Source organism: Phoenix dactylifera, chromosome 11 (genome assembly GCF_009389715.1).
Source record: "Phoenix dactylifera cultivar Barhee BC4 chromosome 11, palm_55x_up_171113_PBpolish2nd_filt_p, whole genome shotgun sequence".
Classification (NCBI taxonomy): Eukaryota; Viridiplantae; Streptophyta; class Magnoliopsida; order Arecales; family Arecaceae; genus Phoenix; species Phoenix dactylifera.
Window position 1 is genome coordinate 4,053,549 of NC_052402.1, and position 15,346 is coordinate 4,068,894.

The following is a 15,346-nucleotide window of genomic DNA, read 5'->3' on the forward strand; positions in this document are numbered from 1 at the left end:
TTATCGTTGAATAATAATATGACAATAATATGATTCATAATATATTATAATATATCATATCATAAATATAATATATATAAGGTATATTAACGGTATATTGATATACCAATATTTTCATTAGATTAAAAGGTATTTTTGACTTCAACTTTTAGCCTAAGATCACTGCCTAGGTGATCTTGGATTTCCGGCCTTAAAGGCGGGCATCTTATCACTGGGTTGGGCGGTGATTTGAGGAGTGAAGATGATTTGGAACCAATGCCACGTAGATTCTGTGGTGTAACTAAATACAGTAATTTTATTACCTCCATCCATATTATGCTTGATCTTGGAATGACACCCTATACCAAATGCCCCTAAGGGAGTAGAGGAAAACCCTAGCCGTTTTGCTCCCTTCCCACCTTCCCATCATCGCCGCTAGTGGGGCTTGCATCCCCATCATCGGGTAGATGTCCCCCTTGATCTCCTCCCATGTGAGTGCGACCGAGAACTTGGGCCGCTCCCTTCTCTCAGAACTCTCCGATCTAAGGCGGACCGTCTTCTCCCAACCACCTCTCTCCACCGCCGCCGCCGCCACCATCAATAGAGAATTGTTACTAATATAGTGGGATTGCCATAGTTGTAGCTTGCTCTTGCTAATGATATCAGTTGAATATCTAAAGCCAAGAGTTTAAAAAAAATTAACCACAAGTATATCTAATTTTTGTAACTAGGTTACATCTCCTATGTACATTAAATCTTTGAAATTTCAGATTTCAGAGCAAATTCCATTCCTATTAGGTAATCTAGGTAATGTACTTTCTCTTTCGTGGGAATTGGAGGAATAAACTTTTAATTTTTAACAAGCTTATGGACATATATGTTGGAGTGAATGAAAGAAGTCTTGACAAGCTTGTTTATACGAGTATGGAAGTCAGAATCATTTCCTATAGACTTAACAGCTGGTAAAGTCTTAGAATTTTATGAATACAAGATAAAGTGCATGACCTTTAAAAGCGTGGTCTGTTAAACAGCAATACCTAAGTATGACGTGGATTTAATCTTCATACAACTCTATTAGCAAGATCAAGGTTTAATCCTCTTATTCTTAGAGTCTGATGAGATATATTCAAACTATAGGTTTCTCTACCTATAGTACTTCATCATAGAAACACATATTATTAATATGAATAATTTGTTTATTTTGAAAATAGTAAGAGATTATTATAGTTTTATTTTCAAAAAACTTTTTTTTCTTGTTGTCTATTAGAGGTTGTTATTTTTTTGAATTTTTGATCGTTTGGTTCCCTTAATGAAGAGACACTTTGTTTACAGATCTTCTTAACCGTCGAGAGGAAGTTTTAAACTTGGACATGCTATGTTTCTTTTAGGAAAAGTCATTTTTTTTTCCACTTCTACATAATACGATGTACTTTGGCACATACTGGATAACTCTTCCTTCTCTTTTTTCTTACAACCGCAAACACTCTCCCTTGCAACCATACTCTCTCTCTTACAACCACGCCCTCTCTTACAAATTAATAAATGCAAGTATTTGTGTGCTATACTTTGGGGTACAACCTAGAGAATAAAGGTATGGGGGCTTTACAATCATGCGGATAATATTTTTCACAAATTCCACCTGCAATATACTGGGAAAATAATTATCTTAAAAGGCGCCTTTAGTGGTGTGCCTAACTCAATTATTTATTCCTATTTTTTGCAAGTTTTCTTTGAATGTGGTATGTGAAGTTTCCCTTGCCCTTTCCAATGCCGACTCCAATTGCTCGCTCACCTTTTTGCTAGCTCCGCTCCTCCATCTTTGCCACCGTTGTCAAAAGGGTGACTGAACCAAGATGATCATCAGACACAATGAGAACCATTTTGGCCACTACAAGCAGGGCTGGATAGGATTCGGGAGCAAGATTTCTTCATATTGGAAAGCTGAGTCGCAGACCAAGCTTTCAAAGGCCATAACTTGGTCAGACAACGTTCTGATTGAGATGATTTTTTTTTTAATCGGATAATTTTTTGAGATCTATAACGTGATGCCAAGCCCTTTAGGAGACGATGCCTCTAGCGATCGAGCCCAAATTCCATCGTTTAGGGCTCAAAATGGTCCGGTCAAACAGAAAGTTTTTTTTTTAGGCAAAATTTTGACCGGACATAGCTCTCTATCTGAGAAGAATCAGGCGGATCGACAGAAGGCAGAGTTAATATATAAGTCGAGATCTACCTCCTCGAGATTTTTAGCTTTTATAGAAGATTTTTACTAGCGATGTATATTTTAGGAAAAAGAGTCCTGCTAGGATTAGAAAGAGAAATCTGACCCAAATGGTGTTGGACGGATCTCACATTATAAATAGAGGCTATGAACCTCGCTTTTTAATCATTAATAAAAGAAAAGAAGGCTTAAGTCCTACTTACGAAATTCTACTATCTTTTTCTAGTTATCTTTTGTTATTTGCTCCCTTGCCTTCCTTTCTGTTAGTGCCGTCGTACTTGTTGCCCACCCCGCTACACCATGTCATCAAGCTCTCCAAGTAGGCCAGCAAAGACTCCCGCTCCAAGCTCAAAGTTGCTAGGGAAGCTTCTTTTTTTGTTTATTTATTTGCTTCCACCATTGTTCTTTTATCGACTCATGGAAAGGACTAAAGAACATGTATTGATATGAAGCTTCCTTTTTTGTTTATTTATTTTCTTCCACCATTGTTATTTTATTGACTCATGGAGGGTACTAAAGAACATGTATTGATCTAGTCAGTGATGGAGAGGTAAAAGCATCCAAAGCGGATATGGATGAAAATAACACCCCTAAAAATTTTCTTCTCATGAAAATGACATCTTGTATTATTTTCCCATTATTTACCCATTTTTGTATATTAAAATATATAAAATCGCTACTGTACAAAATTATGTGTTTTGAATTTGAAAAATATTTCTTTCAGATTTCATCAATCATTTTTTGATCCTAAAAATACCACTTTCATTTTCTCATAGATTATCTATATAATCTTGGCAAAAACAAAATTAAAATCCTAGGTTTAGAGAAATAAAAAATTTCATTTAATTATAATCGTGGCAATAAATAATTAAAGAATAGAATATTCTAACATATCGGTATATCATCGTTGTCATTCTCCTATCATTATTGAAACAATGGAGGGGTCACACATATCGGTATAGGTAGCTCGCAGTGGAGCAGCACTGGATCGTAAACAAATGTTAGCCTTCTGCGGTGGTGGAGTGGTACTGACAGATCACGCCCTACCATAAGGTTGCTGCAGCAACCTCGAAATCGGGGGGCAAAAAATAAAACAAAGGGAAAGAAAAATGTGGATGAGGAGGAGAAAATCGGGGATATCCGATCTCTTGGTGTGCTGTTTTTTTTTTTTTTTTTTTGCTGTTTCTCTGTTCCTCTTCCTCCTCTCCATCTCAAGTCGTCGTGAGTGGATTCAGACATCCTCCAATCACCCAACAGCTCCTTCACTCTCGAGGTGGCTGCAGAATTGGATCGTCCAACAACAGCAAGAGGGTGCTCGTATCCGTGGATGATTTCGGAGCAAAAGGGGATGGCTACAATGATGACACCAAAGTACACACATCAATGCATTACATTGTGATTACATTTTCTTTCTTTTTTTTTTCTTTTTGTGCTGCAAATTTCTGTTTCCTAATTTGATTTTCCTTCCTTCTTTTCTAATAATGCATGGAGAAAAATCTTTCTTTTTTTCCTCTTTATTTTCCTTGCGGGAGAGGGGTTTAATCATAAACTATCAAGACCGTTGTCCCCAATTGATTTAGATAGAAGAAACCAGTATTATTAGATAGAATTCCTATTGGAAAAACTTCTTTTATACATTGGAAATCTCTTAATTTAATATTGCTATTTAGTCTTGATTATTTAATAATTAGCTTTCTACATGCATAGAATATAATAATTTAAATTATAGATATTATCCGATTCGAGGCACATTATGGAATGTACTCTCTTTAGAGTAGAATTCGTCCTATTTAGGTGCAAACCGTTAATAGCAGTCTACTTCTAAGATACAAAGAGTCGCTTCATCATTTTTCTAGAAGTACAGTCTAATAAAGGAGAATCAAAATCGAACTTGAACCAGTCAAATCTAGATATAGTAAAAATTAGCAAAATAAATTGAAGAAATCTCTTTTAATCTTTTCTTATATGAGCCCAATCCTTTCTTCTCAAATGCTCAAAAGGCGCACTTAAGTTCACTCACTTATTGTTCAATTTACTCTCTCAATTCTCTCATCATACTTGTGTTATAATTTTCAAGTGGATAGACATGGCGGTTCTCTTTCCCATTTATAGTTATGAAAGGATGAATGTGATAGGGTGTTTACTCATCCTTTCACTAGGTGCATTCCTCCACCACATGATCCATCCAATTATCAATGGTTGTATCTCTTGGAATCATCAGTCGATCAAATTCGTCAAGATGCATATTTTCGTCAATCTCTTGTGGCCCCTTGTATAGAGCATGTCTGCTTCATTGATGTGATCTTAGCCCCTTGTGATTCATGATCATGATTTATGCAGATTCTTCAAATTCCAGTAGAAAATGTATGTTTGGAATATGAAGAATACGAGTAGATTTCAGGAACCATCATCCATCCGCTCCGAAAGATGCTGATACCGGGGAGGGGCCGGATCCTCAAAAGATGGCTATCAGTAGCTGGGGCAATAAGAGGCGGAGGGCATGGGGACAAAACTAGCGAGCAAGGTCTTGCAAGAGAGATCGAACGAATGTAAATAGTGTTCTGCTTGCTAAAAAGTTGCATTGCAGAGAAAAATTCTGTGCTGAGCTTAAAAAAAAAAAAAAAAAAAAAAAAAAAAAAAAAAAAAAAAAAAAAAAAAAAAAAAAAAAAAAAAAAAAAAAAAAAAAGAGGAAAAGGAAGTGAAAGGAAGGTGGTGGGGTGAAAAGCACTCCGAATCGCTTTTCTGAAGTGAAATATATTTGTGTGTGTGTTTGTCTGGCGGTCGTCATGCGCGCGTGTTGTCAGAATTTGTCGTTTGCGGCCATGGCCCCGCGCGCGGTTAGTGGTGTGAACAAAACTCACGCATTTCTGATGTTTTTGACTGTAGTCATGTATGTATCTCTGCTGGCCTCCTCCGGTCCTCGACATTACTCGATCGGAACCTCCGGCCTTCTCCTTATTCGGATCCGGATCCGGATCCGGTTACAGTTAATAATACTATCCGACTCGAATACGAGTCGCGACCCCTCGAGTAAGCTAGCAGCAACCTAAGCTCCTACCCATCTTAACTCCTCTCCCGACGGCTCCGGGAGAAGCAGCGGAGTGATACCGTTTTCCGTTATTTATTTAGGGTTCCGTTTTCTCTTCTCCTTCCGCTTTCCCCTCCCTCCGGCGACTATCAGATCGGATCGGATCGCATAGGAACGAGCGAGCGATGATGGAGGAGGGGAGCGTGCGGATCGATCTCGACAAGCTCCCGATCAAGCGCCTCGACGCCATTGATGAGTTAGGAAACGAACAATTCCCTCCGTGAGTCACAGCCTTCTTCCTCTTTTCCTGCCTCCTTTTTTTTTTCTTTTTTATAATTCCAGCAGCAGCAGCAGCAACAACAAAACATCAGATCTGATCAGTTGAGATCTTCCTCTCTCCCTCACCCAACTCTCTCTCTCTCTCTTCGCAGAGAAATCGGCCATGAAGAGAAGCGTCTCTCCATGATTCGCCGGATCGATTTCTCTTTCGTCGTGGGGAAAGATGAGAAGCAGGCCAAGAGCTCCAAGGAGACGGCGGCGGCGGCGGCGGCGGCGGCGGCGGCGGCTCAGCAACCAGCTTGGCCGTGGCAGGGCTTAGTCGAAAATCTGCAGCTCGCTCATCAGGAGCTATCCATCATCATAGATCTCATCAACACGGTCGGTGAGCTTTTCACTTTTCTTTTCTTCTTCTTTGTTTTCAAAATTTCGCAGTAAAAAAAATCGTGAGTTTGTAAAGTTAGGAAATCCTGGGAAAGGTATTGGTTTTTGGGTTTGGAAATCTTTGACTGCGAGATTTCTATTGCAATCATCGAGGATGTTTTAGAAAGCTAACTAGATTGCGAGTTTCATGAATTGGATGGTGCTGGATCCTGGACTCTTCTCTTCTGTGTCAATCACATTTGTATATACACCTTGACAACTCTTTCAACATATTCTACTCCGTATAAAACCTCAGAAATACATGATTTTGCGTTTGGATGAGAATCAGCTTAATCATATACCGTGCTGTCTTTTAGTTGCTCTTTGTTGATCGCGAATGACGCTAAGTGGCTCCTATGCAACCAAAAATCACTATTAATTTTAACTCCTTGTTGATTGTGATAAACAGACCCTAGGACTGGGGTTTCGATATATTAGTCTGCACTCATTTTCTTTTTCTTGAAGATGCTTGTGTAGGTTGAAGCAAATGATGCTGTAGCAGTGGCTGGAATGCAAAGACCAAAGCCTTTGCCAAACGAAGTTCTGTCAGACCTTTCAGTATCTGCAGCAACTAAGCTTCAACGACTTCGGGTATATGTCTTGGCATAAAATCATGAACATGGTAATTCGGTGCAAGTTGTGTTCAGATTTGATCCGTGATTCTGTTTCCTCATTTGCACAGCATTTGGAAAGATGATGATAATTGTAAAGCAAAGCTTCTGACATGATAGTTAGAGAATTCATAATGAGTGCTGTGGTCTCAAACATGGACTGCATGTGTGTTCCTACACACATGTATTCACTACACTATTTGCTCTGATTATGAGTGGTATGGTCTGAAATTCAGTGTTATATCTGCATTCTCCCCCCTCCCCAATATATAGTCTGTTATATAACTGGTAATGATTGTTGTTTTTGAAAATCAATGTCCATGTAAGTGTGTGCACACACATGCATGCATGTTTGTGCTCGTCAATATGAACTGGCATTGGACAAAATAATGCACATATTGCCTTGATCTGGAAAGAGAGCAATTGAATGAATGCCTTGATCCAGTTTCTCATTTGTTTGCCTCTTTCATATTTTTTGAGGCAATATTTTGTTTCTTATTTTTAAAAATAATTTTACCAAATTCTATGACACTTTCTTTTCTGGAGCACCTTTTTAATTTTCCTCTTTCTGTGATTCTAACTTTTCTTCTACTTTTCCAGAGAAATATTATTTATGTGTGTTCACACATCTTAGCCATTATTCCCACTGCTATAGTTGGTGATTTTGCGGCTGCCTTTCCCCACAGTTGTCATTTGGATCCTCTCTACAAACCATCTTCGCTCACAAAATCAGCTTGCATCCTCAATTGCTGATTTTGCCACCTTTGCCCTTGTTTGCACCTTCGTTCAATCTCCCAACTGTTTCCCTAATGTTATCGACTACACAGCAATTAGATTGAAGGGATGTTTTTAAAAAAGAGTAAGAATGTCGGTACAATGGTGGAAATTTAAGGAGTCAAAATTTTGATTTGCGATATAAGAATCAGGTTTGTCAGTATGATTAGGATCCAAGCATGTTAGGAGCCGAATTTTTTTGCATTAACAATTAATGCATCCAGATATCCCTTTTTTCTTTTCTTTTTTTTTTTTTTGGGGGGGGGGGGGTTTGATATCTTTTATTTCTTAGACAACTGTTGGGTCATAATGTTTATTTGCAGTTTTCTTTTTCCATTATATGTCTGAGGGTTTTTTTATGAATTGTTTAAAGTTTATAGGAGTCTTTTGTAATTCATATTGAGATAAGATATGCAGAGCATAAAATAAGGGGGTTAGGCTGTCAATGTATTTAATGCTCTATGTTTTATATGCTCTTTTTTTTTTCCATTAATTGAGTGGTTTTAAAGTGCGGTCCTTCTGTGTTTGGGTTTCATCTATGTTATGCAGCATCTTGGAAGATATTTTAAGCAATCTTCTAAGGCAATGGAGCAGCAGGTCTCTCGGGATGCAAGGTTCTATGGTTCACTTATCAGGTATCTACACCTTGTCACTTGTCAAAGGCGCCAACTTTCTTGTTGAACAACATATATCATTCTTACTTTTGATGAACTGATAGGTTGCAGCAGAATTGGAAAGTAAAACGGCAGCGTATGGCAGCAATAGGTCCAGGAAGTGAGGGCTTCTCTTTTGATCTGCTAGATAATTCGTTCTTAGACTTGACTGCTTTATCTCGTCCATCATCGATATCTACAGTTCGTGTTGATCATCACTATTCAGGCATTTTGTCTATACAAAGGCCTCAAAAATCATGTCGCTCTATATCTCTTAGATTTATTGGGGCTGATCCTCGTTGCAAACAGAAAAGCTTCAGTAGAAAGAAAGTATATAGCTCAGCTGAGCATCCTCGAACAGCTAAAACAGAAGCTTTGACTGATGAAGATGTCAATGAATGTGTTAAAGATACTCATTCAGTTCTTTGTGAAATCCATCAGTCTATATTTGAAGAGCAGGTAGATTTATTTGAGGTCCTCTTTGCAATCCTTTTTGTACTTTATGACATATTCGGTCATCAAATTTCAGGTTTTTGACATGGTAAACCATGAGACGTACAACCCATTGCCGGGTGTAAGTGTGACTGGGATGCGAGAAGATTTTTTACAACTAGCAATTGGTCAAGAAACTTCAGTATGTCTGTGCCTCGTGCCTTCTGGGAAAGAAGATGTCTCTCAAATGGTTGACCCCTTGGGAGACAGTCAGAATGGAGAAAGCGGACTTCTAAATTCCGACTCGATGGAATTGTCAATTGTTGGAGATGATAAACCTGATTTCCTTAAATTATCAGGAATGCCCAATCCAGTCAGTCTGGAAATTTATTTGCTATTTATTTTTCTTGAAAATGTTCTTGCAAGGGCAAAGGAGAGACGCTCTTGTCCGGTCAGAGCTCAAGTGTCCGGTCAGCCTGCAGATGACAGTTGTGGTGTCCTAGGTCACTTCTGTATGACGGTAGCTCATAGAATCTTTTCCAACAAAGTGTTGTCAGAACTAGAATCCCTTGTATGAACTGGTTTTCATTTTACACATTCAATGAAACAAAGAGCAAAAAAAAAAAGAAAAGTATCGAATATTCTGTTATCGATTTTTCTCTGTCTGTGTATGCAGGTGAATGGAGTTCCATATATCCAATTGTTATCTCATCCTACCTGGCATTCTCGAACGTCATCATGGTCTCTCTCCTTGAAGGTTCCCCAGTCAGTTCATGCTGCCAGGCGATCCAAGATTTCAGACGATCATTATCTGAAGCATGGAATGAGGTCACAGTTCCACACCAAGGTTGTGGTGAAGGATGACCAAATTAATGTAAGTGGCGAGGGTGCACCTAGTATCATTTGTTCATTTAGGGGCAGTTCTTCTGATGTATTCTCGATGAACTGTTATGGATGTGACTTGGAAGATCTGCCGATGATTCTTCTGCAACAGGTATGGTTTTATTTATAATATATCATATCAATTTATTCTTGAAGAAAGCATAAATATCCAAGAGCTAGTGAACTATAGTGCTTGAGATTGAGTAGTTTATTCTGGTGAGCAAAGGTGACATTGCAACATCAAAGGGTCTATGTCAGTTCAGATCCTGGACAATATGCTTCACATTTTACTCAAAATCTTTTAAAGGTGCAGCCTTATAAATTCTACTTGTGAACTGTGATAAGTAACTTTTCAAAATATTGTTTCATCAACAATCAGGTTCCTGCTTTTAGCAAGGTCCTGAAAGGTAGAGACAACTCCCAAATCAGAGAATGAGATCAACAAATTTACAAGGACCATAAACAAGAACTTGGAGATGCTTCGACTAACAAACTTCCTCTTAGTTCCTCGTTCAACTGAAAACTCGTGTGATCTCCAGCTATTTTGATGATATTATCATCTGAAGAAACTTTGGAATCTGTAATCAGCTTGTCTCACCGGAATCATGCATGTTTGAAACACAGTTCACCATAGCATACCATATTGTCCTGGCCATATAAGACTCTTTTCAAGTTATAGGTTAATTTTGATGGTTTGCTTATTGGCTGCGTGAGCTTAGACTTTGTATAAGGTAGGTCTGCTTGCTTCTAAACCGGCTTTCTAGGTTTTGTGATAGCTCCCATCTTTTTCAAAAGTTTTCTTAACTAGGAATTTGCACCTATTAGATAAGGTTGATGTCATGTTGGCAACAGAAGTAAGATGTTCTTTAACTTAGATGCATCATACTTCTAACTATAATCTGGTACATGTGAAATTCTCGCTCGATAAAATATCATAGTCTGTTATTCTTGCCTGCAAGTTCTCTTCCTTGTGCCAGCAACTGTAGAAGAATTACCATAGAACAATTCCATGCAGTTTGGCATCAGAATATGACCTATAAGCGAGCATGATTACAAATTGTGATGTAGAACTAGACTGAAGATTCCAAGTAGGAGCTAGGTGGTTGGTGAAAAAAGCTTATGGGCATAGAAGAATTCCTTGTGCCAGCAACTGTAGAAGAATTACCATAGCACAATTCCATGCAGTTTGGGATCAGAATATGACCTATAAGCGAGCATGATTACAAATTGTGATGTAGAACTAGACTGAAGATTCCAAGTAGGAGCTAGGTGGTTGGTGAAAAAAGCTTATGGGCATAGAAGAATTCCTTGTGCCAGCAACTGTAGAAGAATTACCATAGCACAATTCCATGCAGTTTGGCATCAGAATATGACCTATAAGCGAGCATGATTACAAATTGTGATGTAGAACTAGACTGAAGATTCCAAGTAGGAGCTAGGTGATTGGTGAAAAAAGCTTATGGGCATAGAAGAATTCCTTGTGCCAGCAACTGTAGAAGAATTACCATAGCACAATTCCATGCAGTTTGGCATCAGAATATGACCTATAAGCGAGCATGATTACAAATTGTGATGTAGAACTAGACTGAAGATTCCAAGTAGGAGCTAGGTGGTTGGTGAAAAAAGCTTATGGGCATAGAATTACATGAATGTTCAAAAAACTATTGCATTGAAGAGAATCTCTCACAAATCTGTTGAGAGCAGAAGAGCTTTTTTTTTATAAAAAAAAAAGGTTCTTTGGATCTTTTTGAATATGTTCATTACCATCTTTTGTCGAAGAATTTGACATTTTAGCAGATTCAGTCTTTCTGCTTGCTATATAATTTTCAATGCAAGAGCTTACTGAGAAGATGGGGATCTTCGTACTTTTCTGAATATACTTGTTACCGTCTTTTGTAAAATAATCTTGGACATTTTAGCAGATTCAATTTTCCACTTGTAATTTTCAGCATAAGAGGAGCATTCTGGATTCTTGCACATTTGTGCCAACATTGTCGTTATTTAGTTGACAAATAAATCAGAAAGAAAAAGAAAAAGAAAGATCATTACATGGAATTTTGCTAGCGCTTTCTTGTCAACAAGAGCATAAAATAAAAATAGCATTTATTCAGATTTGTTTATGTTTCTATTGATTATTTGAAATTTTAACAACATGGAATTTCCATTTCTTATGGCTGCAAGAAGTGACGAGGGAAAACCTTCTTGAAACTGTACATCTAATATGTGTTGAAACAAAATGATTTTCGTATCTTCCACTGAGGGACAAAGAACTTGCTGCAAGTAAGATTGTGGATTGGCTGTTTGCTCAGGAGTATTTCAAATAGAAGATACCAAGTCATATTGATTCGTCTACTTATGTCATGTCAGTCATTATAATTTTATTTTTGCCTAAATCATGACTCCCTTCCGACAGGTAGCGAGCCAGGTTATTCGGTGGCTTCATGAGGAAGCTTTGGTAGTTGGAATGAAGGCAAGTAGGGACTTCTTGTGCCTGTACTTCGATTTGGACCATGGAGACACTCTTGGCCTAGTGGCGCACGTGGACCCTGATGACATCAATGGGTGTATTTCGTGGTGGGTTGTGATGGATGATGGTTCGGCGGAGGGAAAAAAATTGACGGACTATGGTGAGTCCGAGGGTCGGAGATTTTTGGGGCATTTGTCTCTTGAAGCTTTATATGCCACAGTAATGGATCTAGCAAGCTTGTGCAGCATCGGTGGCATTCACTGATATGTATTGACGAGAACACGACATTTTGCTTAAAAAGGATTATGCTCATACATATGGTGGGTAGATGGGGGCGTAAGCTGAAATCCCCGGCTACGGTTGTATTGAGACAAGCCGTACCTATTGGGGTTGGCTCCTGGAATTTTTCTGTCCTGCTTACATATTGAAATGGTATGTATTTATTGTCTTGATTTTGCCCTTCGCTTTGACAATTTCCATTCAAAGCGCTTTAAGGCTTACCCGTCCGCTCGGGTTCTCGCGCGGGGCTACCGAGTGAAGTCATGCCTCTGGAATCTGGGGATGTTTAAGTTCCATCTGTTTCTCATTGGCCTCGTAGGCCTCGTATCTGCAGCAAATTTTACGTGTGGAATGCGAGTATTGCTACCAATCAACGGCGCATGCATTCGCTAGCCCGATGGTGCCGTGCGCGAGGCAGACGGTCTCAGATATCGCTTGGCTAATTACTGACTTCCTTATAGAATTGGTGATCTGAGCGGTGATCCAAGTAAGAATCATCATCTGACATGTGGATGCATACGGTGGTGGCCGTCTCTGCACTGTGGTGATTTTTATTAAAATATTTTTTTGAATTTTTTTTTTTTGAGAATATGATGTTTGAGAAAATGATTTTAGCATACTTGCTTGATCATGAAAAGTCGCATGTTTCAGAGTGATTTATATTTAGTTGAGCATGTATGAAATATATATTATAGTCTTAATAATAATAATAATAATAAAAGGATCTTACTCATAAATTTTAATAGCTTAAACCACATATTTTCTCCCAGCGAACCAAACAAGTTTTTAGATTTTTATTCGGCTTCTTGGTCTTTGATGTCATCTCTTGGATTCCTCTTTCATGCAGAGGAGAAATTTTATCCTACAGGGAATACTCAAGGAAATAAAGTGTATTGGAATTTATGGCAAGTTGGATTTTTTTGCGAAGACAAAGGAGTTGACCCTGCTATTTTTTGGTTAGATTAGAAAGCGGATAGGGGGAAATAAAAAAAAAAAGAAGTAATTGTAGAGATAGAGGTAAATAAAAAAAAGGCTCACTTATTGCCCTCGCATGGTATAATTATGGAGGATAAGTTTCTCCCATTACTCTACTAAATAGTGGAATAAAGTTATTCTGTCTAGGCTCGCTTATAGCCCTCACATGGTATAACTCTTAGGCTTGCTTTTGTTATTTAGCAGCAAAAACATGGAAGAAGGGCCTTATTGCATGAGTTATTTTGCCCACCGCACAAGCCTTTAAGAAGGGCCCTGTTCCATGACTTATATTGCCCACGACATAAACCCTTGGACTGTATATTTTTTTCTTCTAAAATCTCTTCATATCATTACCTAATTCCTGTTATAACTGATTCTTTTTAAAATGATCCTTGTTATAACTAATCTTTTGTTCCTTTTTATTTTTTTCTTAAAATAAATACTAGCAATTAAGCACATGCAATGCACATTTCAGGGAGGTGAGAGGAGTGTGATCAGGTTCAATAAATTTAGGAGTCTAATCAAAGATCAACCTGTTTATCAATCGAATTAGAGAAAAAGATGGAGTCGTGTCTATTTTAGATTCTTAAAAAATATATTTGATTGGCAAGCTCCCCTTCCGGAGTCATTCAGTATTCCAATGCAAGCCCTGATGATTTCCTCCAATTTGTTAAAGAGAAATTCCTTCGAAGAAATCAAACGAGGGAGAGTACTCTGATATGCTATATTTCGTATAATATCTAGTTGGCTATGGATGCATCTTACAAAATGTAATCCGAAGCCCTGGATGGATCCTTTGAAAGATTCAATACAAACCTATGAGCTCACCTAAGTGACCAAGATAAAAAGATCCTTGACTGCTAGGGAAATCTGTGGCGCTCTTTCTATAGGTCCGACATCCCAAAAGATGATTTTCTTCATTTGGAAATCACCGTCCTCCAACTTCTTAAGATAAACTTTGATGGTAGTGTGCATGAAAGATGATTCTATGGTGGAGCTAGTTTCGTCATCACGAATCATAATTATCATTTGATTGCAATAGGTGGTACCTAGGTTTTTGACTTTACTGTCTGGTGGTGGAGCTTTATGGAGCATGGAGGGATTGGTGTATGCTACATAGATTTTGAGAGCTTTCCACATTCTGCTAGAGAGCGACTCCTCAATAGTAGTGAAGTGCCTATCAATGCCGATGCATAATCATGTCAATTATCACCCCATACTTCAGGACTATTGGTGGATGGAAGGTAATCTTTAATCTTTTGAGGTGAAGCATATTTACAATGAAGCTAATAGTGTCACCGACTAGGTGGTCACTTATGTAGCTAATCACACGAGCTATTTTATAGGCCTTTGTTTCTAATGCTCCAACCCATCTTTTGGATATTTTGTCATCCAACTCTCGTGGATGTATTTACATGAGGAAAGTATAATATTTCTATCCTATCGAAAAAAATATTTAATTTACCCGGAAAGAAAGAGAGTGGATGTGTAGTTAATTAATTTTTATAAGACAAACTCTTTTTGGTATAAAAGAAAGGATAGACAGAATTAATAGAAAATATTCTTTAAGGTCAAAATATCATTTTCATATACAGCATTAGATTTTCATCTACTCTGCTATAATAAATGTCCATTATTATATTGATATTAAGATTGCTTTGTCCAAAAAAGTGCAATCCATGTTTAAAAATCAATTTTTTATTAATTTATACAGTATTAGTATGGTCTTAAAATTTTTATATTAGTTTAACAAAGATAAATTATTTGGAACATGAATAAAAGATAAAGTGCATATTTTTTTTCCTAAGAACATGAATAGTAGCTCTAAATTATTAAAAATTCAATCATTGATTGAATACATTTTTCTTGAAAAGTATTCCTAAGTTTTCTCACCATATAGCTTAAGTTTTGTTATTTTAAAATATATTTTCTTGATCTAGGACAAATCTTAAATTTTTTTTTTATATTTTCTAATTGTATAAATTAATTTTTGATAATGCATATTGTTGGTACTTTCTAAGGAAAAATTTCATTATGCTCATTAAAACTACAAATAGATTAGGTTGACCCGTGACCCAACCTCACCAGACCCAATTTGACCTAATTCGGACCTAGTTTAAGGACTTGTGGGGCTAGGTCGGTTTCCAAATTTAGACCTGTTCCATATTTTGGATCGGTTTGGGCTTATTAAGCTCTGACCTAATTCGACCTGATTGTTATATGGGTTTAATTTAGGTCTTTTGACCTATTACCCGACCCAACCGGATCCAAACTCGATATACCCATCAATCTCTAGGTGGTTGGCGGGTGTTAAGCCGATCTCCCATCTACAATCTACTCATCTGA

At 37.7% G+C, this 15,346-nt stretch overlaps 1 protein-coding gene across 3 annotated transcripts; it reads left to right on the forward strand.

The window, feature by feature from the left end:
* The first annotated feature begins 5,231 nt into the window (after positions 1-5,231).
* Positions 5,232-12,208, forward strand: LOC103721352 (mediator of RNA polymerase II transcription subunit 17). Of its 3 annotated transcripts, XM_008811529.4 has the most exons (8): positions 5,232-5,508; positions 5,660-5,885; positions 6,405-6,518; positions 7,862-7,947; positions 8,031-8,424; positions 8,495-8,968; positions 9,074-9,391; positions 11,693-12,208. In XM_008811529.4, exons 1-8 carry the CDS (start codon positions 5,414-5,416, stop codon positions 12,008-12,010), a joined length of 2,025 nt encoding a protein of 674 aa, XP_008809751.2. In that variant the 5' UTR covers positions 5,232-5,413; the 3' UTR covers positions 12,011-12,208. The 3 variants fall into 3 exon arrangements, with proteins under 3 accessions (XP_008809751.2, XP_026666096.2, XP_026666099.2); XM_026810295.2 differs by lacking the exon at positions 5,232-5,508 and having other exon boundaries at positions 5,752-5,885; positions 6,393-6,518; XM_026810298.2 differs by lacking the exon at positions 5,232-5,508 and having other exon boundaries at positions 5,778-5,889; positions 6,393-6,518.
* The last annotated feature ends 3,138 nt before the right edge of the window (positions 12,209-15,346 follow it).